Source organism: Cuculus canorus, chromosome 39, assembly GCF_017976375.1.
Source record: "Cuculus canorus isolate bCucCan1 chromosome 39, bCucCan1.pri, whole genome shotgun sequence".
In the NCBI taxonomy this organism is placed as follows: Eukaryota; Metazoa; Chordata; class Aves; order Cuculiformes; family Cuculidae; genus Cuculus; species Cuculus canorus.
This window is the reverse complement of record NC_071439.1, coordinates 545,070-568,961: the sequence shown is the minus strand read 5'-3', so window position 1 is coordinate 568,961 and position 23,892 is coordinate 545,070. Positions and strand designations below refer to the sequence as shown.

General features: G+C 52.6%; 2 protein-coding genes across 2 annotated transcripts; one reads left to right on the top strand and one right to left on the bottom strand.

Annotated features, from left to right (window-relative positions):
• Positions 1-241: 241 nt before the first annotated feature.
• On the bottom strand, positions 242-16,916 carry LOC128850145 (phosphoenolpyruvate carboxykinase [GTP], mitochondrial-like). Its single transcript, XM_054053122.1, has 10 exons — positions 16,765-16,916; positions 14,882-15,118; positions 10,623-10,807; positions 8,560-8,772; positions 6,183-6,367; positions 4,974-5,136; positions 3,113-3,331; positions 2,414-2,551; positions 2,235-2,330; positions 242-962 (listed from the first exon to the last, which is right to left on the bottom strand). Exons 1-10 carry the CDS (start codon positions 16,791-16,793, stop codon positions 508-510), a joined length of 1,920 nt encoding a protein of 639 aa, XP_053909097.1. The 5' UTR covers positions 16,794-16,916; the 3' UTR covers positions 242-507.
• A 3,339-nt stretch (positions 16,917-20,255) lies between these two features.
• Positions 20,256-23,573, top strand: LOC128850130 (uncharacterized). Its single transcript, XM_054053107.1, has 5 exons — positions 20,256-20,276; positions 20,372-20,647; positions 22,073-22,659; positions 22,703-23,256; positions 23,307-23,573. Exons 2-5 carry the CDS (start codon positions 20,406-20,408, stop codon positions 23,571-23,573), a joined length of 1,650 nt encoding a protein of 549 aa, XP_053909082.1. The 5' UTR covers positions 20,256-20,276; positions 20,372-20,405.
• The last annotated feature ends 319 nt before the right edge of the window (positions 23,574-23,892 follow it).

Genomic DNA, 23,892 nt, shown 5'->3' with positions numbered 1-23,892 from the left:
CCTCAAAATTTCATGAATTTCTCTCAAAACTTCATTAATTTCCTCAAAATTTTATGAATTCCCTCAAAACTTCATTAATTTCCTCAAAATTTCATTAATTCCCTCAAACTTCATTAATTTCCCTCAAAATTTCATGAATTTCCCTCAAAATTTCATTAATTCCTTCAGAATTTCATTAATTCCCTCAAAATGTCATTAATTTCCCTCAAAATTTCATCAATTCCCCTCAAAACTTCATTAATTCCCTCAAAAGTGGTCCACAGAGCCCTTTGATGACCTCCAAGAGGTCCACAAAGCCCTTTGATGACCTCCAAGAGGTCCACAGAGCCCTTTGATGACCTCCAAGTGGTCACTGATCCTCTTTGATGACCTCCAAGTGGTCCACAGAGCCCTTTGATGACCTTCAAGAGGTCCACAGAGCTCTTTGAAGCCCTCCAAGAGGTCCTCGAAGCCCTCTGATGCCCTCCAAGCGCCCCCCGAAGGCCCCCGGCGCTCTCCTGGTGGTCCTCAGATCTTCCGGATCCTCTCCTCCAACGCCTCGAGCTCCTCCAGGACCTCTCGCGGAAGGTCTTCTCCAAAGTTCTCTTCGTAGTATCTCCTCAACTCTTTGCTTTCACCTTCCCAGAAGCTCCGATCGAGCGGGAAAAGGTCTTCGTAGGAGACCTCCGGAAGTCCTCGGAGATCCAAAGCTCCTTCGCGGGGGATTAAACCGAAGGGCATCTCGCGGGCGTTGTCTTCTCCTTCCACCCGACTGCAGATCCAAGCCAGGACGCGAGCGTTGTGGCCGAATCCCGGCCAACGGAATCGCCCCGAAGGGTCACGGAGGAACCAATTGACGTGGAAGATACGCGGCAGGCGGACGCCGCTCCGGTGGGACATGGACAACCAATGCGAGAGGTAACGCCCGGCGTTGTAGCCGAAGAAAGGGCGCATGGCAAAGGGGTCGTGGAGGAGGCGCCGGCCTGGACGGGCGAGAGGACCTCCTTAGGGGGCTGGAGAACCGTTAGGAGGCATCTAAGGGGGGTTCGGGAGGAGGTGATGGAGCTCTTTGAAGGCGGTTATGGGGGAATGAGACGTAGTTATGGGGTTTGGGGGTGGAGTTATGGGGTTTGGGGGTGGTTATGAGGCAGGAGAACCTCATTATGGGGCAGGAGAACCGTTAGGAGGCATCTAAGGGGGGTTTGGGTAGAGGTGATGGAGGTCAATGGATGGAGTTATGGGGTGGGAGGAGGTAGTTATGGGGTTTGGGGGTGGAGTTATGGGGTTTGGAGGTGGTTATGGGGCAGGAGGACCTCCTTATGGGGTGATAGGACCTCTTTATGAGGCTGGAAAGGGGTTAGGAGGCATCTAAGGGGGGTTTGGGTGGAGGTGATGGTGGTCAATGGATGGAGTTATGGGGTGGGAGGAGGTAGTTATGGGGTCTGGGGGTGGAGTTATGGGGTTTGGAGGTGGTTATGGGGCAGGAGGAGGTGGTTATGGGGCTGGAAAGGGGTTAGGAGGCATCTAAGGGGGGTTTGGGAGGAGGCGATGGAGGTCAATGGATGGAGTTATGGGGCAATGAGAGGTAGTTATGGGGTCTGGGGGTGGAGTTATGGGGTTTGGGGGTGGTTATGGGGCAGTAGGAGGTGGTTATGGGGCTGGAGATCCGTTAGGAGGCATCTAAGGGGGGTTCGGGAGGAGGCGATGGAGGTCAATGGATGGAGTTATGGGGTAATGAGACGTAGTTATGGGGTCTGGGGGTGGAGTTATGGGGTTTGGAGGCGGTTATGGGGCTGGAAAGGGGTTAGGAGGCATCTAAGGGGGGTTCGGGTGGAGGTGATGGAGGTCAATGGATGGAGTTATGGGGTAATGAGAGGTAGTTATGGGGTCTGGGGTGGAGTTATGGGGTTTGGGGGTGGTTATGGGGCAGGAGGAGGTGGTTATGGGGCAGGAGAACCATTAGGAGGCATCTCAGGGGGCTTCATGAGGAGGTTCTGGAGCTCTTTGGAGGCGCTTATGGGGCACCGAGACGTAGTTATGGGTCAGAAGGACATAGTTATGGGGTCTGGAGGTGGTTATGGGCAGGAGGACCTCCTTATGGGGCAGAAGAACCCTTAGGAGGCATCTCAGGAGGGTTCAGGAGGAGGTTCTGGAGGTCAATGGAGGCGGTTCTGGGTCAAGGAGACGTAGCTATGGGGCGTGAGGAGGCCGCTATGGGTCCGGGGGGCGGCTGTGGGTCAGGAGGAGGTCGGTACCGGTGTGCTCGGCGGCCGCCGTGGCTTCGCTCCTCATGGCGCTGCCCACGAAGACGCCATGTTGCCACCCGAAGGCCTCGTAGACCAACGGGACCCCTAAAACAGAGACACATGGGGGTCACCGCTGGGTCACATGACCCAAGATGGCCGCCCCCAGCGGAAGTGGGCGTGGCCTTCACCTTCCGGACGACGTCCTCCGAAGATAATGGCGTCGATGGGGACACCGCGAGGGTCCTCCCACGATGGATCCATGGATGGACAATTCGCGGCCGGAGAGCAGAAACGAGAGTTGGGGTGAGCGCAGGGGTGGGCGGAGCCTGGGGGGGAAAAAAGGGGCGGGGCCAGGGGTTAGGGGGCGGCTATGGGGCAGGAGGACCCACTTAGGGGGCAGAAGAACCCTTAGGAGGCATCTCAGGAGGGTTCTGGAGGGGGTTCTGGAGGTCGTTGGAGGCGGTTATGGGGTCTGAGGAGGGACTTATGGGGCAGAGGGGTGTAGTTATGGGGCAGAGAGGTGGTTATGGGGCAGGAGGAGGTGGTTATGGGGCAGAAGAACCCTTAGGAGGCATCTCAGGGGGGTTCCAGAGGGGGTTCTGGAGGTCATTGGAGGCGGTTATGGGGCAATGAGACGTAGTTATGGGGTCTGAGGAGGTACTTATGGGGCAGAGGGGTGTAGTTATGGGGCAGAGAGGTGGTTATGGGGCAGGAGGAGGTGGTTATGGGGCAGGAGAACCCTTAGGAGGCATCTCAGGGGGGTTCAAAAGGCGGTTCTGGAGCTCTTTGGAGGTGGTTATGGGGCAATGAGACGTAGTTATGGGGTGTGAGGAGGTCGCTATGGGGCAGAGGGGCGGTTATGGGGCAGCTGTGGGTCGGGCGCTCACCGGGGCTCCAGGGGCGCCCGCGCCAATCGGTGAGAGTGGTTCCGGGCGAGAGTTGATCCTCGAGTCCCTCCCAGAACGGAGCTCCGTCGCTGCGCAGCCCCACGTTGGTGAAGAGCGTATCGCGGCGCACGGCCGCCATGGCGGCGGCGTTGGTGCGCTCCGACGTCCCCGGAGCCACTCCGAAGAAACCCCGCTCCGGGTTGATGGCGCGAAGGACGCCTGCAACGGGGGGACAAACGGGATTGGAGGGAATCCGGAGGGAATCCGGAGGGAATTGGAGGGAATCAGAGAAATTTGGAGAAAATTGGAGAAATTTGGAGTGAATTTGGAGAAATTTGGAGAAAATTGGAGTGAATTTGGAGAAAATTGGAGTGAATTTGAAGGGAATTGGAGAAAATTGGAGTGAATTTGGAGAAAATCGGAGAAAATTGGAGTGAATTTGGAGAAAATTGGAGTGAATTTGGAGAAAATTGGAGAGAAATGGAGTGAATTGGAGTGAATTTGAAGGAAATTGGAGAAATTTGGAGTGAATTTGGAGAAATTTGGAGAAAATTAGAAGGGAATTGGAGGCAATTGGAGAAAATTGGAGTGAATTTGAAGGAAATTGGAGAAAATTTGGAGGGAATTGGAGTGAATTTGAAGGAAATTGGAGAGAATTGGAGAGAATTTGAAGGGAATTGGAGAAAATTTGGAGGGAATTGGAGTGAATTTGAAGGAAATTGGAGGGAATTGGAGAGAAATGGAGAAAATTGGAGTGAGTTTGAAGGAAATTGGAGAAAATTAGAAGAGAATTGGAGAAAATTTGAAGGGAATTGGAGGGAATTGGAGAAAAATTGAGTGAATTTGAAGGGAATTGGAGAGAATGAAAAGGGAATTGGAGGAAATTTGAAGGAAATGGGAGCGAATTTGGAGGGAATTGGAAGGAATTTGGAGGGAATTTGGAGGGAACTGAGGGGAATTGGAGAAAGTTTGAAGGGAATTGGAGAAAATTTGGAGGGAATTGGAGAAAATTGGGGTGAATTTGAAGGAAATTGGGGCGAATTTGAGGGAATTGCAAGAAAACTTTGAAACTTTGGAAGAAAATTTGGAAATGTGGAAGGAAATGTTGAAACGTTTGAAGGAAATTTGGAAACTTTGAAGGAAATTTGGAAACTTTGAAGGAAAATTTGGAAATTTTGAAGGAAATAGTTGAAATTATGAAGGAAATTTTGAAGGGAAAAACAAAAGTTTTGAAGAAAACTTGAAATTTTGAAGAAAAATGTCAAAATTTTGAAGAAAAAATGTCAAAATTTTGAAGAAAATTTGAATTTTTGAAGAAATTTTGAAAGAAAAATCAAAATTTTATAGAAATTTTTGAAGTTCTTAAGAAATTTTTGAAATTTTGAAGAAAAATTTCCAAATTTTGAAGGAAAAAAATCAAAATTTTAAAGGCATTTTGAAATTCTTAAAAATTTTTGAAATTTTGAAGAAAAAGGTCAGAATTTTTAAGAAAAAAAATCAAAATTTTAAAGGCATTTTGAAATTCTTAAGAAATTTTTGAAATTTTGAAGAAAATTTTCCAAATTTTGAGCAAAAAAATCAAAATTTTTAAGAAATTTTTGAAATTTTGAAGAAAAATTTTTGAAATTTTGAAGAAAAACTTTGAAATTTGAAGAAAAATTTTAGAATTTTGAAGAAAAATTTCAAAATTTTGAAGAAAAAATTTGAAATTTTAAGAAAAGTTTCAAAATTTTGGAGAAAAATTTCGAAATTTTAAGAAAATTTTGAAAATTTGAAGAAAAATTTGGAAATTTGAAGAAAAATGTGGAGATTTTGAAGGCAATGCGTCTGTCTGGAGGCGGCGCAGGGGGCGTCGGGTCACCGTCGTCGTCGAACTTCATCCAGGCGATGTCGTCGCCGACGCAGTGGACGCTCCAGCCGGGCAGCGCCGGGCGCATCATGGCCAGGTTGGTTTTGCCGCAGGCGCTGGGGAAGGCGGCCGCCACGTAGTGCTTCCGACCGCTCGGAGACGTCACGCCCAGGATCTGCCGCAACGCACACCGCCCTCAGCACCCCAACATTTCCACCCCATTTCCCACCATTTCCCCCCATTTTCCCCCAATTTCCCCCATTTTCCCCAATTTCCCCCAATTCCCCTCCATTTCCCATCATTTTCCTCCCTTTTCCCCACTTCCCCTCCCATTTCCCTCCCTTTTCCCCCATTTCCCCCCATTTCCCCCCATTTTCTCCCCATTTTCCCCCCTTCTCCCCTCCCCATTTCCCCCCTTTTCCCCCATTTTCCCCCCATTTTCTTCCCATTTCCCCCCATTTCCTCCCCATTTCCCCCCCCTTTCCCCCCATTTCCCCCTTTTCTCCCCATTTCTCCCCATTTCCCCCCATTTCCTCCCCATTTCTCCCCTTTTCCCCCATTTTCTCCCCATTCCTCCCCATTTCCCCCCATTTCTCCCCATTTCCTCCCCATTTCCCCCCCTTTTCCCCCATTTTCTCCCCCTTTTCTCCCCATTTCCCCCCTTTTCCCCCCATTCCTCCCCATTTCCCCCCATTTTCTCCCCATTTTCTCCCCCTTTCTCCCCATTTCCCCTCATTTCCCCCCATTCCCCCATTTCCACCCCATTCCTCCCCATTTCCCCCCATTCCTCCCCCTTTTCCCCCCATTTTCCCCATTTCCCCCATTTTCTCCCCATTTCCCCATTTCCCTCCATTTTCTCCCCATTTTCTCCCTGTTTTCCCCCATTTCCCCATTTCTGCCCCACTTCCGCCCCATTTCCTCCCCATTTCCCCCCATTTTCTCCCCATTTCCCCCATTTTCTCCCCATTTCTCCCCATATCCGCCCATTTTCTCCCAGTTTTTCCCCATTTCTCCCCATTTTCTCCCTTTAACCCCATTTCCTCCCCACTTCCGCCCCACTTCCGCCTATTTCTCCCCCTTTTCCCCCATTTCCGGCCCATTTCCCCATATCCGCCCATTTTCTCCCCGTTTCCCCCCATTTTCTCCCGTTTTCCCCCATTTCCCCCCATTTCCCCCCGTTTCCCCCCACTTCCGCCCGTTTCCGGCCCGTTTCCGGGTGACCAGCATGTGCTCGGCGAGCCAGCCCTGGTCGCGGGCCATGCGGGAGGCGATGCGCAGCGCCAGGCACTTCTTGCCCAGGAGGGAATTGCCGCCGTAGCCGCTGCCGTAGGAGACCACGCGCAGCTCCTCCGGAAGGTGAGCGATCAGCGTCCGCTCCGGATCGCACGGCCACGCGCTCCGACGCCCTCTGCCGGGAAAAAGAGCGGGAAAAGGGCATAAAATGGGGTTAAAAGGGGAGAAAAGGGGGAGAGAAGGGGTTAAAATGGGGTTAAAAGGGAGAGAAAAGGGGTTAAAAGGGGGAGAAAAGGGGTTTAAAAGGGGGAGAAAAGGGGTTAAAAGGGGCATTAAAGGGGTTAAAAGGGGAGAAAAGGGGTTAAAAGGGGGAGAGAAGGGGTTAAAAGGGGAGAAAAGGGGTTAAAAGGGGGAGAAAAGGGTTTTAAAAGGGGCATTAAAGGGGTTAAAAGGGGAGAGAAGGGGTTAAAAGGGGCATTAAAGGGGTTAAAAGGGGGAGGAAAAGGGGTTAAAAGGGCATTAAAGGGGTTTAAAGGGGGAGAAAAGGGGTTAAAAGGGGCATTAAAGGGGTTAAAAGGGGGAGAAAAGGGGTTAAAAGGGGGAGAAAAGGGGTTAAAAGGGGCATTAAAGGGGTTAAAAGGGGGGAGAAAAGGGGTTTAAAAGGGGCATTAAGGGGTTAAAAGGGGAGAGAAGGGGTTAAAAGGGGGAGAAAAGGGGTTAAAAGGGGGAGAAAAGGGGTTAAAAGGGGCATTAAAGGGGAAAAGGGGGAGAGAAGGGGTTAAAAGGGGAGAAAAGGGGTTAAAAGGGGTTAAAAGTGGCATTAAAGGGGTTTTTAAAAGAGGTTAAAATGGCATAAAAGGGGTTAAAAGGGGAGAAAAGGGGTTAAAATGGGGGAGAAAAGGGGTATAAAAGGGGAAGAAAATGGCATAAAATGGGTTAAAAGGGGTTTAAAATGGGAGGAAAAGGGGCAAAAAAGTGGCATAAAAGGGGTTAAAATGGCAGAAAATGGGTTAAAAGTGGCAGAGAAGGGGTTAAAATGGGCAAAAGGTGGCACTAAAGGGGTTAAAAGGGGAGAAAAGGGGTTAAAAGGGGGCAGAGAAAAGTGGCTTTAAAGGGGTTAAAAGAGGTTAAAATGGCATAAAAGGGGTTAAAAGGGGGGGAAAGGGGTTAAAATGGGCAGAAAAGTGGCATAAAAGGGGTTAAAATGGCAGAAAATGGGTTAAAAAGGGGAGAAAAGGGATTAAAAGGAGTAAAAATGGGAGAAAAGGGGCAAAAAGTGGCATAAAAGGGGAGAAAATGGGTTAAAAGTGGGAGGAAAATGGCAAAAAGGGGTTAAAATGGAAGAAAAGGGGGAGAGAAAAGGGGTTAAAAGTGGCATAAAAGGGGTTAAAAGGGATTAAAAGAGGGAAAGTGGGGATAAAAGAAGGAAAATTGGGGTAAAAATGGAGAAGAGGGATAAAAATGGGGAAAAGAGGGAGAAAAGGGGGAAAAGAGGGATAAAAGGGGGAGAAAACGGGGGAAAAGGGGATAAATACGGGGAAAAGGGGATAAAATGGGGAAAATGGGAATAAATATGGGAAAAGGGGGATAAAACGGGGAAATAGGGATAAAATGGGGAAAAGGGAATAAAAAGGGGGGAAAAAGGGATCAAAGGGGAAAAGAGGGATAAAAAGGGGAAAAGGGGAATAAATAGGGGGAAAAGGGGGATAAAAGGGGGGAAATGGGGATAAAAAGGGGGAAAGGGGAATAAAAAGGGGGAAAAGGGGAATTAAAAGGGAAAAAGGGATAAAAGAAGGATAAAATGGGGGAAAAGGGGGATAAAAAGGTGGAAAATGGGAATAAATATGGGAGAAGGGGGATAAAAGAGGGGGAAATGGGGATAAAAAGGGGAAAAGGGGAATTAAAAGGGGAAAAAGAGGACTAAAAAGGGGGAAAAGAGAAATAAAATGGGGGAAATGTGAATAAAATGGGGAAAAGAGGGATAAAAAGGGGGAAAAGGCGAATTAAAAGGAGGAAAAGGGGGATAAAAAGGGGAAAAGAGGGATAAAAGGGGGAAAAGGGATAAAAAAGGGAGAAAAGAGGGATAAAAAGGGGGAAAAGAGGGAATAAAAAGGGGAAAAGAGGGATAAAAAAGGGGGAAGAGGGATAAAAAAGGGAGGAAAGAGGGATAAAAAGGGGGAAAAGAGGGATAAAAAGGGGGAAAAGAGGGATAAATGGGGGAAAAGAGGGATAAAAAGGGGGAAAAGAGGGATAAATGGGGGAAAAGAGGGATAAAAAGGGGAAAAGAGGGATAAAAAGGGGGAAAAGGGATAAAAAAGGGGATAAAAGTTGGGATAAGAGTTGGGATTTGCGGAGAGGAGAGCGCGAGCGTCACCGGAGTGCGTCTGGGAGCGCCCCACGGAATGGAGGCATCGGACGAAGTCTCCGTGGCGGAGGTCCGGGAGAACGTCGGAGCCGACGCGGGTCATGATGCGCATGGACGCCGCCACGTAGGCCGAGTCGGTGAGCTGGACGGCGGCTCTCGCCAGCGCCGAGCCCGCGGGGCCCATCCGGAACGGGATCACAAACAGCCGGCGGCCTGCGGGGAGAGCCGACGGAATGCGGGCGGGAATCAAGGGAATGCGGAGAGAATTGGGGGGAATTAACGAAATTTAGAGAGAATTTGGGGGAATTAACGAAATTTAGAGAGAATTTGGGGGAATTTAACGAAATTTGGAGAGAATTTGGGGGGAATTAAGGAAATTTAGAGAGAATTTGGGGGAATTTAACGAAATTTAGAGAGAATTTGGGGGAATTTAACGAAATTTGGAGAGAATTTTGGGGAATTTAACAAAATTTAGAGAGAATTTGGGGGAATTAAGGAAACTTAGAGAGAATTTCGGGGAATTTAACAAAATTTAGAGAGAATTTGGGGGAATTTAAGGAAATTGGGAGAGGATTTGGGGGAATTTAATGGAATTGGGAGAGAATTTGGGGGAATTTAAGGAAATTGGGAGAGAGTTTGGGGGAATTTAAGGAAATTGGGAGAGGATTTGGGGGAATTAATGGAATTGGGAGAGGATTTGGGGGGAATTTAAGGAAATTGGGAGAGGATTTGGGGGAAATTAAGGAAATTTAGAGAGAATTTGGGGGAATTTAAGGAAATTTAGAGAGAATTTGGGGAGAATTAAGGAAATTGGGAGAGAATTTGGGGGATTTAATGAAATTGGGAGGGAATTTGGGGGGATTTAAGGAAATTGGGAGAGGATTTGGGGGGAATTAAGGAAATTTAGAGAGAATTTGGGGGGAATTAAGGAAATTTAGAGAGAATTTGGGGGAATTAAGGGAATTGGGAGAGGATTTGGGGAAATTAAGGAAATTGGGAGTGAATTTGGGGGAATTAATGAAATTGGGGGAAATTGGGAGAGGATTCGGGTGAGAATTTGACAATTGGGAGAGAATTTAGGTGAGAATTTGACAATTGACGGAAATTTTGAGAGAATTCGGGCAGAATTATGAAAATTGGAGGAAATTTGGAGAGAATTCCGGGAAATTATGAAAATTGGGGAAGTTGGGAGAGAATTCGGGGGAAATTACAGAAATTGGGGACATTTGGAGAGAATTTAGGAAGAATTTGACAATTGGTGGAAATTTGGAGAGAATTTAGGCAAGAATTACGGAAATTGGGAATTTGGGGAAATTACAGAAACTGCGGAAATTGGGAGAGAATTTAGGTGAGAATTTGGCAATTGGGGAAATTTGGAGAGAATTTGGAAAATTTGGAGGAAATCACTGGAAATTTGTAGAAAATCACTGAAATTTTGATAAAATCCCTTAAATTTTGTGGAAATTCACAAAAAAATTGAGAAAATCATTAGAATTGTGAGAAAAAAGGACTGAAATTTTGCCAAAATCACTGAAATTTTGAGAAAATCCATAGAATTTTGTGGAAAATCACTGAAATTTTGATACAATCCCTATAATTTTGCAGAAAATCACTGAAATTTTACAGAAAAATCACAGAAATTTTGCAGAAAACCACTGAAATTTTGAGGAAAACCACTGAAATTTTGAGAGAACCCTTAGAATTTTGCGGAAAATCACTGAAATTTTGAGGAAAACCACTGAAATTTTGAGAAAATCCCCAAAACTTTGTGAGAAATCACTGAAATTTTGAGAAAATCCCTCACATTTTGTGGAAAATCACAGAAATTTTGTGGAAATCGCAGAAATTCTGCAGAAAACCACAGAAAATTTGCAGAAATCACAGAAAATTTGTGGAAAATCACAGAAATTTTGCGGTAAATCACATAAATTTTGTGGAAAATCACAGAAATTTTGCAGCAAATCACAGAAATTTTGCGGTAAATCACAGAAATTTTGCCGTAGACCCTCTGGGATTCGTAGGGCCCCTCTGGAATTCTCTGGGAAGGGGGAGGGGCGCCGCACCGCGCATGCAGCCGGGGAAGCGCTGCCGCTGGGCCTCGGCCATGGCGCTGGGGCTGAGCCACCGCCCCAGTTGGGGTTCGCCGTTGGGGGGCGCAGGGGGCACCGAATCCCTCTCCCGCTCCGTCACCAACACCGTACGGCTCTCCACACGCGCCACGTCCCGGGGGTCCGTCCGCGCCAGCCAGCTGCGAGGGGGACACCCCAAAATGGCACCAGAGAACCCCAAAATGGCGTCAAAGTACCTCAAAATGGCGTCAAAGTACCTCAAAATGGCGCCAAAGGACCCAAAATGGCGCCAAAGGACCTCAAAATGGCGCCAAAGGACCTCAAAATGGCACCAAAGTACCTCAAAATGGCGCCAAAGGAACTCAAAATGGCGCCAAAGGGCCTCAAAATGGCGCCAAAGTGCCTCAAAATGGCGTCAAAGGACCTCAAAATGGCATCAAAGGATCTCAAAATGGCACCAAAGGACCTCAAAATGGCGTCAAAGGACCTCAAAATGGCGTCAAAGGATCTCAAAATGGCGCCAAAGAACCCAAAATGGCGCCAAAGGACCTCAAAATGGCGCTAAAGGACCTCAAAATGGCACCAAAGGACCCAAAATGGCGCGCCGAAGGACATCAAAATGGCGCTAAAGGACCTCAAAATGGCACCAAAGGACCTCAAAATGGCGACAAAGGACCTCAAAATGGCACCAAAGGAACTCAAAATGGCGCCAAAGGACCTCAAAATGGCACCAAAGTACCTCAAAATGGCGCCAAAGGAACTCAAAATGGCGCCAAAGGGCCTCAAAATGGCGCCAAAGTGCCTCAAAATGGCGTCAAAGGACCTCAAAATGGCATCAAAGGAACTCAAAATGGCAGCAAAGGAACTCAAAATGGCACCAAAGGACCTCAAAATGGCGTCAAAGTACCTCAAAATGGTGCCAAAGGACCTCAAAATGGCGCCGAAGGATCTCAAAATGGCGCCAAAGGACCTCAAAATGGCGTCAAAGGACCTCAAAATGGCGTCAAAGTACCTCAAAATGGCGCCAAAGGACCCAAAATGGCGTCAAAGTACCTCAAAATGGCGTCAAAGGATCTCAAAATGGCGCCAAAGAACCCAAAATGGCGCCAAAGGACCTCAAAATGGCGCCGAAGGACCTCAAAATGGCGCCAAAGGACCTCAAAATGGCGTCAAAGTACCTCAAAATGGCGCCAAAGGACCCAAAATGGCGTCAAAGTACCTCAAAATGGCGTCAAAGGATCTCAAAATGGCACCAAAGGACCCAAAATGGCACCGAAGGAACTCAAAATGGCATCAAAGTGCCTCAAAATGGCGCCAAAGAGCCTCAAAATGGCGCCAAAGGAACTCAAAATGGCATCAAAGGACCACAAAATGGCACCAAAGGACCTCAAAATGGCACCAAAGGACCTCAAAATGGCACCAAAGGACCTCAAAATGGCGCCAAAGGAACTCAAAATGGCACCAAAGGACCTCAAAATGGCATCAAAGGAACTCAAAATGGCACCAAAGGACCTCAAAATGGCACCAAAGGACTTCAAAATGGCGCCAAAGAACCTCAAAATGGCGCCAAAGGAACTCAAAATGGCACCAAAGGACCTCAAAATGGCGCCAAAGGACCTCAAAGTGGCACCAATGGAACCCAAAATGGCATCAAAGGACCTCAAAATGGCATCAAAGGACCCAAAATGGCACCAAAGGACCTCAAAATGGCGCCAAAGTGCCTCAAAATGGCACCAAAGGACCTCAAAATGGCATCAAAGGACCTCAAAGTGGCACCAATGGAACCCAAAATGGCATCAAAGGACCTCAAAATGGCATCAAAGGACCTCAAAATGGCGCCAAAGGACCCAAAATGGCATCAAAGTGCCTCAAAATGGCGCCAAAGAGCCTCAAAATGGCGCCAAAGAACCCAAAATGGCGCCAAAGGAACTCAAAATGGCATCAAAGGACCACAAAATGGCACCAAAGGACCATAAAATGGCACCAAAGGAACTCAAAATGGCGCCAAAGGACCTCAAAATGGCACCAAAGGACCCAAAATGGCATCAAAGGACCTCAAAATGGCACCAAAGGAACTCAAAATGGCGCCAAAGGACCTCAAAATGGCGCCAAAGTGCCTCAAAATGGCATCAAAGGACCTCAAAATGGCACCAAAGGACCTCAAAATGGCGACAAAGGACCTCAAAATGGCGCCAAAGGACCTCAAAATGGCATCAAAGGACCTCAAAGTGGCACCAATGGAACCCAAAATGGCATCAAAGGACCTCAAAATGGCACCAAAGGAACTCAAAATGGCACCAAAGGACCTCAAAATGGCACCAAAGTGCCTCAAAATGGCATCAAAGGACCTCAAAATGGCACCAAAGTACCTCAAAATGGCGCCAAAGGAACTCAAAATGGCACCAAAGGACCTCAAAATGGCATCAAAGGACCTCAAAGTGGCCCAATGGAAAACCTCAAAATGGCATCAAAGGACCTCAAAATGGCATCAAGGACCTCAAAATGGCATCAAAGGACCCAAAATGGCACCAAAGGACCTCAAAATGGCGCCAAAGTGCCTCAAAATGGCACCAAAGGACCTCAAAATGGCATCAAAGGACCTCAAAGTGGCACCAATGGAACCCAAAATGGCATCAAAGGACCTCAAAATGGCATCAAAGGACCTCAAAATGGCGCCAAAGGACCCAAAATGGCACCAAAGGACCTCAAAATGGCACCAAAGAACCCAAAATGGCGCCAAAGGACCTCAAAATGGCGCCAAAGGACCTCAAAATGGCAGCAAAGAACCTCAAAATGGCACCAAAGGATCTCAAAATGGCACCAAAGGACCCAAAATGGCGCCTTTAAGGGCTCCAGGGGGAACAAGGTGAGGTTTTGGGGTGCCCTGAGGGCTCAGGGTGGGTTTTGGGGTACCGTACAGGGGGGTCTCCAGGTTTTGGGGACCCCCTTTTACCTCATAAACCCCCTCTCACCTCACCCCCCGCCTCAAAAGAACCCCAAAATGTGCTTTTTTCACCCCAAAATGGGACCCCTTTAAAATGGTGCCCAAACCCCATTTTGAGAAGGAAGGGGGGGGTCAGGTTTTGGGGTCCCCCTGAGGGGCTCAGGGTGGGTTTTGGGGTACCGTACATGGGGGTCTCCACGTTTTGGGGACCCCCTTTTACCTCATAACCCCCCTCTCACCTCACTCCCCACCTCAAAAGAGCCCCAAAATGTGCTTTTTTCACCCCAAAATTCAACTCCTTTAAAATGGTGCCCAAACCCCATTTCAAGGAGGAAAGGGGGTTCAGGTTTTGGGGTCCCCCTGAGGGGCTCAGGGTAGGTTTTGGGGTACCGTACATGGGGGTCTCCACGTTTTGGGGACCCCCTTTTACCTCATAAACCCCCTCTCACCTCACTCCCCACCTCAAAAGAACCCCAAAATGTGCTTTTTTCACCCCAAAATGCAACTCCTTTAAAATGGTGCCCAAACCCCATTTTGAGGAGGAAGGGGGGGGTCAGGTTTTGGGGTCCCCCTGAGGGGCTCAGGGTGGGTTTTGGGGTACCGTACAGGGGGGTCTCCAGGTTTTGGGGACCCCCTTTTACCTCATAAACCCCCTCTCACCTCACCCCCCGCCTCAAAACAACCCCAAAATGTGCTTTTTTCACCCCAAATTGGGATCCCTTCAACCTACAATGGGACCCCTTTAAAATGGTGCACAAACCCCATTTCAAGGAGGAAGGGGGTCAGGTTTTGGGGTCCCCCTCAGGGGCTCAGGGTAGGTTTTGGGGTACCGTACATGGGGGTCTCCAGGTTTTGGGGACCCCCTTTTACCTCATAACCCCCCTCTCACCTCACTCCCCACCTCAAAAGAGCCCCAAAATGTGCTTTTTTCACCCCAAATTGGGATCCCTTCAACCTACAATGGGACCCCTTTAAAATGGTGCACAAACCCCATTTTGAGGAGGAAGGGGGTCAGGTTTTGGGGTCCCCCTGAGGGGCTCAGGGTGGGTTTGGGGGTGCTGTACAGGGGGGTCTCCAGGTTTTGGGGACCCCCTTTTACCTCATAACCCCCCTCTCACCTCACTCCTTATCTCAAAAGAGCCCCAAAATGTGCTTTTTTCACCCCAAAATTCAACTCCTTTAAAATGGTGCCCAAACTCCATTTTGTGGAGGAAAGGGGGTCAGGTTTTGGGGTACCCCTGAGGGGCTCAGGGTGGGTTTTGGGGTACCGTACATGGGGGTCTTCAGGTTTTGGGGACCCCCCTTTTACCAATTGTCATATTTGGGGAGGGGGTGCAGGACTCCCTGTTCCCTCAGGAGAGCGATGAGCGCTTCCCCTTCTTCTTTGGAGCCATCGCAAAGATGGACGTCGCTGGGTTGGCAAAGTTCGATCCCTTCTTCCACGAACTGACGGACGGGAGGGGGTAACGAAGCCAAATCTGCGCCCCATAAGTGTGGGGCAGAACCCCCGGTAAGGCCTCTGCTCAGTGGGGCGCGGAGGAGGCGTCTATGGGGCAGGAAACGAAGGGTTAAAGGCCTCCTCCCCCCCCACACTTCCCTCCATTAAAGTCAATGGGGACTTTGGACCCAACTGCCCCCCCCCCCCCCTCCACTCCCCCCCCTTGATCGCCCTTTGACCCATATCTATGGGGCAGTGACCCACAAGTGACCGCCCGGCACGGGGACGGCCCCTCACGCTGCCCCATAAGTGGCCCCACAGCCCCCTAAGTGGCCCCACAGCCCCATAAGTGGCCCCATTGCCACCCTATAGCCACCCCCTGCCCCACAAGTTGCCCCATAAGTGGCCCTTCAGCCCCATAAGTGGCCTTCCAGCCCCATAAGTGGCCCCTCAGCCCCATAAGCAGCCCCATAAGTTGCCCCACAGCCCCATAAGTGGCCCCATTGCCACCCTATAGCCACCTCAGCCCCATAAGTAGCCCCATAAGTGGCCCCACAGCCCCATAAGTAGCCCCGTAAGTGGCCTTCCAGCCCCATAAGTGGTCCCTTTGCCACCCTATAGGCACCCCCTGCCCCATAAGTAGCCCCATAAGTGGTCCTCCAGCCCCATAAGTGGCCCATAAGTGGCACCATTGCCCCATAAGTGGCCCCATTGCCACCCTATAGCCACCCCCTGCCCCATAAGTTGCCCCATAAGTGGCCCTCCAGCCCCATAAGTGGCCCCTAAGTGGCGCCATTGCCCCATAAGTGGCCCCATTGCCACCTTATAGCCACCCCCTGCCCCATAAGTAGCCCCATAAGTGGCCCATAAGTGGCTGGTCATTGCCCCATAAGTGGCCCCATTGCCACCCTAGTAGCCACCCTCAGCCCCACAAGTTGCCCCATAAGTGGCCCTCCAGCCCCATAAGTGCCCCATAAGTTGCCCCACTGCCACCCTATAGCCACCCCCACTGCCCCATAAGTGGTCCTCCAGCCCCATAAGTGGCCCATAAGTGGCGCCATTGCCATAAGTGGTCCCCAAAGCCCCATAAGCAGCCCCATAAGTGGCCCCAACAGCCCCATAAGTGGCCCCACTGCCACCCTATAGCCACTCCCCTGTCCCCATAAGTTGCCCCCATAAGTGGCCCCACAGCCCCATAAGTGGCCCCATTGCCACCCCTATAGCCACCTCAGCCCCATAAAGTAGCCCCATAAGTGGCCCCATTGCCCCATAAGTGGCCCCATAAGTTGCCTCCCAGTTGCTCTCAGTGCCCCCATTCCGCCCCACAGATCCCCCCATTCTGCCCCATAGACCCCCATTCTGCCCCCCACAGATCCCCCATTCTGCCCCACAGACCCCCAATTCCGCCCCATAGACCCCCCATTCCGCCCCATCGATCCCCCATTCCGCCCCATAGACCCCCCATTCCGCCCATAGATCCCCACATTCCGCCCCATGGATCCCCCATTCTGCCCCACAGACCCCCATTCTTGCCACCATAGACCCCCATCTCCGCCCCATAGACCCCCATTCCGCTCCACAGACCCCCATTCTGCCCCATAGACCCCCCATTCCGCCCCATAGACCCTCATTCTGCCCCATAGATCCCCCCTTCCTGCCCTATAGATCCCCATTCCCTTCTGCCCACAGACCCCCATTCTGCCCCCATAGATCCCCTCCCAGTCCCTCCAGTCGCTCCCGTACCCCCCCCTCACCCCCCGATGCTGCCGATGGCTCTGTGCATGCTGTGGGTCGCTATGGGTCGCTGTGGGTCCCGTTCCCCCCCCCCCCCCCGCTATGGGGCAGCCCCTTTTGAACCCCCAACTTGGGGGGCAGGAAGGGGAGGGGCGGGGCTGGAGCCGCCCCCGAGGGTGAGGAAACACTGGGGGGACTGGGAGGGGATCTATGGGGCGGAATGGGGGATCTGTGGGGCAGAGAGGGGATCTATGGGGCAGAGAGGGGGTCTGTGGGGCAGAGAGGGGGATCTATGGGGCAGAGAGGGGATCTATGGGGCAGAATGGGGGGTCTATGGGGCAGAATTGGGGGTCTATGGGGCGGAATGGGGGTCTATGGGGCGGAATGAGGGGTCTGTGGGGCAGAATGAGGAATCTATGGGGCAGAAATAGGGATCTATGGGGCAGAATGGGGGTCTATGGGGCAGAATGGGGGATCTGTGGGGCAGAAATGGGGATCTGTGGGGCGGAATGGGGATCTGTGGGGCGGAATGGGGGATCGATGGGGCGGAATGGGGATCTATGGGGCGGAATGGGGGATTTATGGGGCAGAATTGGGGGTCTGTGGGGCAGAATGGGGGATCTGTGGGGCAGAAAGAGCGGTCTATGGGGAAGAATGAGGGTCTGTGGGGCGGAATGGGGGATCTATGGGGCAGAAAAAGGGGTCTATGGGGCAGAGAGGGGGTCTGTGGGGCAGAATGGGGGTCTGTGGGGCAGAAAGAGGGGTCTATGGGGCAGAATGGGGGATCTGTGGGGCGGAATGGGGGGTCTATGGGGCGGAATGGGGGGTCTGTGGGGCAGAATGGGGGTCTGTGGGGCAGAATGGGGACCTATGGGGCAGAATGGGGGTCTGTGGGGCGGAATGGGGGATCTATGGGGCAGAATTGGGGGTCTATGGGGCAGAATTGGCGATCTGTGGGGCGGAATGGGGGATCTATGGGGCGGAATGGGGGTCTATGGGGCGGAATGGGGGATCTGTGGGGCAGAATTGGGGGTCTGTGGGGCAGAATGGGGGTCTATGGGGCAGAAAGAGCGGTCTATGGGGGAGAATGAGGGATCTATGGGGCAGAAACAGGGATCTATAGGGCGGAATGGGGATCTATGGGGATCTATGGGGCAGAACGGGGGATCTATGGGGCAGAACGGGGGATCTGTGGGGCGGAACGGGGGATCTGTGGGGCGGAACGGGGATCTATGGGGCGGAACGGGGGATCTATGGGGCGGAATGGGGGATCTATGGAGCGCGGGCGACCCCCAAATGGCGTCTTGAGGGAGGGGGCTGAGGGCGTGGCTAAACGCCAGCACCGCGCATGCGCAAAAGGCGACAGTGAAGCCGAAGGCTTTAAGGGCAGCGCTACGGGCAACGCCGCGCATGCGCAACACCGTCAGGAAAGGGCTCGCGCGTGCGCAAACGGCGTAAGCGAAGCCGCAGGGACGAAGGGCAGCGCTAAGGGCGAAGGCGGCGCATGCGCAGAAACGGAGAAGTGACGCGAATGCCCTCAGGGTAAAGCCTTAATGAGGAGTGGTGACTATTAATTAGCGGCTTAATTAGCGGCTTAATTAGGGGCTAATTAGGATGAAGGAGGGGCTGCTAATGAGGCTCGGGGGGTTCTGAATGAGCTCAGCGCTAATTATTGGCGGTTAACGAAGCGAATGGCCCTTAATGAGCGCCTTTTCCACCGCTTTATGGGTGATTAATAATGAGAGTTAATGAGGTGTAATGAGAGCCCCATAGAGCCCCATAGGGACCCCATAGGGACCCCATAGGGACCCATTAGAGCCCCCATAGAGACCCATAGAGACCCATAGAGAACCCATAGAGACCCATAGAGACCCATAGCGACCCCATAGAGACCCCATAGAGACCCATAGAGACCCCCATAGAGACCTCAGAGACCCATAGAGACCCATAGAGACCCCATTAGCGACACCACAGAGACCCCATAGAGACCCATAGAGATACCCCACAGAGGACCCCCATAGAGAGACCCATAGAGACCCATAGAGACCCATAGAGACCCCATAGAGACTCATAGAGACCCATAGAGACCCATAGAGACCCATAGAGACCCATAGAGACCCATAGAGACCCCATAGAGACTCATAGAGACCCATAGAGACCCCATAGAGACCCATAGAGACCCATAGAGACCCCATAGAGACCCCATAGAGACCCATAGAGACCCCATAGAGACCCCATAGAGACCCATAGAGACCCATAGAGACCCCTCAGAGACCCATAGAGACCCACAGAGACCCATAGAGACCCATAGAGACCCCATAGAGACCCATAGAGACCCATAGAGACCCCTCAGAGACCCATAGAGACCCATAGAGACCCCATAGTGACCCATAGAGACCCCATAGAGACCCCATAGGGACCCATAGAGACCCCATAGGGACCCATAGAGCCCCATAGAGACCCATAGGGACCCATAGAGACCCCATAGAGACCCCATAGGGACCCATAGAGACCCATAGAGACCCATAGAGACCCCACAGAGACCCCATAGAGACCCCATAGAGACCCCATAGAGACCCATAGAGACCCCATAGGGACCCATAGAGACCCATAGAGACCCCATAGAGACCCGTAGAGCCCCATAGGGACCCATAGAGACCCCTCTGCCCCATAGGGACCCATAGAGCCCCGTAGAGCCCTATAGAGACCCATAGAGACCCATAGGGACCCCATAGAGACCCCATAGGGACCCATAGAGACCCATAGGGACCCATAGAGACCCATAGAGACCCCATAGAGACCCATAGAGACCCATAGAGACCCCATAGGGACCCATAGAGACCCATAGAGACCCCATAGAGACCCCATAGGGACCCATAGAGACCCATAGAGACCCCACAGGGACCCATAGAGACCCCTCTGCCCCATAGAACCCTCTTTCTGCCCCATAGATCCCCTCTCCCGCCCCATAGATCCCCTCTCCTGCCCCATAGATCCCCCCTTTAGCCCCATAGATCCCTCTCCCGCCCCATAGATCCCCCTTTTACGCCCCATAGATCCATCTCCCCGCCCCACAGATCCCCCCATTCTGCCCCACAGACCCCTCTTTCTGCCCCACATCTCTGCCCATAGATCCCCCCCCCCCCACCCCCCACCATGACTTTGCTCCGTCCTTGGAATTTCGCTCCTCCTCTCCCACAATTCCGTGGGGCAGCGCTTGGGCCGGGGGCGGCAGCTATGGGGCAGCTATGGGCCAGTAGAGGGGATCTGTGGGGCTGAGAGGGGTCTATGGGGCTTAAAAGGGGGATCTATGGGGCTGGAGAGGGGGATCTATGGGCTGAGAGGGGGATCTATGGGGCTGAGAGTGATCTATGGGCTGAGAGCGGATCTATGGGGCTGAGGTGGGATCTATGGTGGCTGAGAGTGATCTATGGGCTGAGAGGGGATCTATGGGGCTGAGAGTGATCTATGGGGCTGAGAGTGATCTATGGGGCTGAGTGGGATCTATGGGGCTGAGAGTGATCTATGGGGCTGAGTGGGATCTATGGGGCAGAGAGTGATCTATGGGGCTGAGAGGGGATCTATGGGGCAGAGCGGATCTATGGGGCGCAGAGGGATCTATGGGGCAGCAGCGCTCCAGTGAGGCCTAAGTGGGGCAGCTATGGGTCAGCCGTGGGCGGGAGCTGTGGGGCAGCGCTGTGGGGCGGCGGCGGCGCTGGTGGGGCGCTGTGGGGCGGCGGCGGTGGCGGCGCTGAGCTATGGGGCGGCCGTGGGGCTGAGGGCCCCGCAGGCCACCAACGTTCTGGCGCTGCTGACGGCGGCACTTGTGGGGCTCGAACCCACCCTGAGGGCCCTCCGCGACCCACACAGCGCCCTCAGCGCCCCACACAACCTCCTGGAGGCGTGAGTGCTATGGGGCAGGGGAGCTATGGGGCGGGAGAGGGGATCTATGGGGCTGGAGGGGGGAGATATGGGGCAGAGAGGGATCTATGGGGCTGGAGAGGGGAGCTATGGGGCGGGAGAGGGGATCTATGGGGCTGGAGACGGGGTCTATGGGGCGGTAGAGGGGATCTATGGGGCTAAAAGGGGGATCTATGGGGCAGAGAGGGGATCTATGGGGCGGGAGAGGGGATCTATGGGGTCTCTGGGGTCTCTATGGGGTCTCTATGGGGTCTCTATGGGGTCTCTATGGGTCTCTATGGGTCTCTATGGGGTCTCTGTGGGTCCCTATGGGTCTCTATGGGTCTCTATGGGGTCTCTGTGGGTCTCTATGGGGTCTCTGTGGGTCTCTATGGGGTCTCTATGGGTCTCTATGGGGTCTCTATGGGGTCTCTATGGGTCTCTGTGGGTCTCTGTGGGTCTCTATGGGTCTCTATGGGTCTCTGTTGGTCTCTATGGGTCTCTATGGGTCTCTATGGGTCTCTATGGGTCTCTATGGGTCACTCTATGGGTCTCTATGGGTCTCTATGGGTCTCTATGGGGTCTCTATGGGTCTCTATGGGGTCTCTATGGGGTCTCTATGGGGTCTCTATGGGTCTCTATGGGGTCTCTATGGGGTCTCTATGGCTCTCTGTGGGTCTCTATGGGTCTCTATGGGTCTCTATGGGTCTCTATGGGGTCTCTGTGGTTCTCTATGGGTCTCTATGGTCTCTATGGGTCTCTATGGTCTCTATGGGTCTCTATGGGGTCTCTATGGGTCTCTGTGGGTCTCTGTGGGTCTCTATGGGTCTCTATGGGGTCTCTATGGGGCTCTATGGGTCTCTATGGGTCTCTATGGGTCTCTGTGGGTCTCTATGGGTCTCTATGGGTCTCTATGGGGCTCTATGGGTCTCTATGGGGTCTCTATGGGTCTCTATGGTCTCTTCTCTATGGTCTCTATGGGTTCTGTGGGTCTCTATGGGTCTCTATGGGGTCTCTATGGGGCTCTATGGGTCTCTATGGGTCTCTATGGGGTCTCTGTGGGTCTCTATGGGTCTCTATGGGTCTCTATGGGGGTCTCTATGGGTCTCTATGGGTCTCTATGGGTCTCTATGGGGTCTCTATGGGTCTCTATGGGTCTCTATGGGGTCTCTATGGGTCTCTATGGGTCTCTATGGGTCTCTATGGGGTCTCTATGGGTCTCTATGCGTCTCTATGGGTCTCTATGGGGTCTCTATGGGTCTCTATGGTCTCTCTATGGTCTCTATGGTCTCTCTATGGTCTCTCTATGGGTCTCTATGGTCTCTATGGTTTCTGTATGGGTCTCTATGGCTCTCTATGGTCTCTCTATGGTCTCTATGGTCTCTCTATGGTCTCTATGGTCTCTCTATGGTCTCTGCCCCCCCGCAGCCGTTTGATCTCCTCGTCGGGCGGATGGAGCTCTGTCCTTTTCACCTCCCTCCTGGTGGCTTCGTGGCCTCTCCTTCGCCGCCCGTGGCCTCCGGCGTTCCGCGCCGCCGCTCGCTGGGCCGTGGCTTTGGCGTTCGCCCGTTGGGCTCCGGAATTCTTCTCGGCTTTAGAAGCCGCCACGGGGCGATGCCTCAGCCCCACGGCCACCTCCGGCGCCGTCCTCCTCCTGCCCCACGGCGACCCACGGCGCTGCCGCCGCGACGGACACCGCTGGGACGGCTTCGCCCCTTCGCCGCAGGCGTTCGCGTTGGTCCATTGGGGCCTCGGTTTGGCCGAAGAGGTCTCGGCCTTCGCGAAGGTCCTCTGGGGTCAACGTGGACCTCCCGGAAGAAGATGGAGCTCTGAGGAACCTCAACGGAGGTGGTGGAACCGCCGGGAACCTTCAAAATGGCCTTCTGGAGGACCTCCGGGAGGAAGGTGGAGCTTTGGAGGACCTCAAGAAGGACGATGGAGCCTCGAAGGACCTCCGGGAGGAAGATGGAGCCGTGAGGAACCTCAATGGGGTCGTGAGGAACCTCAATGGGGTCGTGAGGAACATCAATGGGGCCGTGAGGAACCTCAATGGAGAAGGTTGGAAGGAGGTGGAGGACCTCCCAGGAGGAAGTGGAGCTCTGGAGGACCTCCGGGAGGGAGGTGGAGCCACGAAGGACCTCCGTGGAGAAGGTTGGAAGGAGGTGGAGAAGGTCCGAAAGGAAGATGGAGCCCTGAAGGACCTCCGGGAGGAAGGTGGAGCCCTGAAGGACCTCCAAAATGGAGCCCTGAAGGACCTCCAGGAGGAAAATGGATCCACGAAGGACCTCCAGGACAATGGAGCCATGAAGGACCTCCAGGAGGACAATGGAGCCATGAAGGACCTCCAGGAGGACAATGGATCCATGAAGGACCTCCGAGATGGAGCCATGAAGGACCTCCAGGAGGAAAATGGGGCTCTGAAGGACCTCCAGGAGGACAATGGATCCACGAAGGACCTCCAGGAGGACAATGGACCCATGAGGAACCTCACTGGAGAAGGTTGGAAGGAGGTGGAGAAGGTCCGAGGGGGCCGTGGAGCTCCGGAGAAGCTCATGGGTGGAGGTGGAACCTTGAAGGACCTCCAGGAGGACCTCAAGGAGGACCTCAAGGAGGTCCACCACCCCCGGCGGTGGTTCCTCCGCCTTTCTGGTCTTCTCCGGAGGTTGGCGGTGACCGAGAAGATGGAAGTGACCTCCGTGAAGAACCCAAAGGTCCCGGGGTGGCTTTGTCTCTCCTCTTTCTCCTCAACGTGGCTCTGATTGTCCTCTGGTGGCTTCTCCTGGCCGTCACCTTGACCTACCGGCACGATTGGCCCCGCAACGCCGCCGGCGCCGCCGTGGGGTGGGCGACCTGGGGGGTCACCTACCGCGGGTGGTACCGCCGGCCGTGGTCACCGGGGCCACCGGGGGTGGGGCTCAGGGCCCGCTGAGAAGGGGGAACCGCGGTGGCACCTCCAGGGGGACCTTCAGGAGCTTCAGGAGGACCTTCAGGAGCTTCAGGAGGACCTTCAAGAGGTTCAGGAGGACCTTTGAGAGGTTCAGGAGGACCTTCAGGAGGTTCAGGAGGACCTTAAAGAGGTTCAGGAGGGCCTTAAAGAGGTTCAGGAGGACTTTCAAGAGGTTCAGGAGGACCTTTGAGAGCTTCTGAAGGACTTAAAAAACTTCAGGAGGACCTTTGAGAGGTTCAGGAGGACCTCAAGAGGTTCAGGAGGACCTTAAAGAGGTTCAGGAGGACCTTCAGGAGGTTCA

Coding starts and splice junctions, on each gene's coding strand:
- LOC128850145 (XM_054053122.1), bottom strand. CDS start 16,793: ATGCACAGAGCCATCGGCAGCATCGGGGG. Junction 10,808..14,881: donor CTCCCCAAATATGACAATTG/GTAAAAGGGGGG, acceptor TCCCCCTCGCAG/CTGGCTGGCGCGGACGGACC. Junction 2,552..3,112: donor CGGGCGCCCCTGGAGCCCCG/GTGAGCGCCCGA, acceptor TTTCCCCCCCAG/GCTCCGCCCACCCCTGCGCT.
- LOC128850130 (XM_054053107.1), top strand. CDS start 20,406: ATGGGTCAGCCGTGGGCGGGAGCTGTGGGGCAGCGCTGTGGGGCGGCG. Junction 20,648..22,072: donor CCACACAACCTCCTGGAGGC/GTGAGTGCTATG, acceptor GCCCCCCCGCAG/CCGTTTGATCTCCTCGTCGG. Junction 22,660..22,702: donor TGAGGAACCTCAATGGGGTC/GTGAGGAACATC, acceptor TCAATGGAGAAG/GTTGGAAGGAGGTGGAGGAC.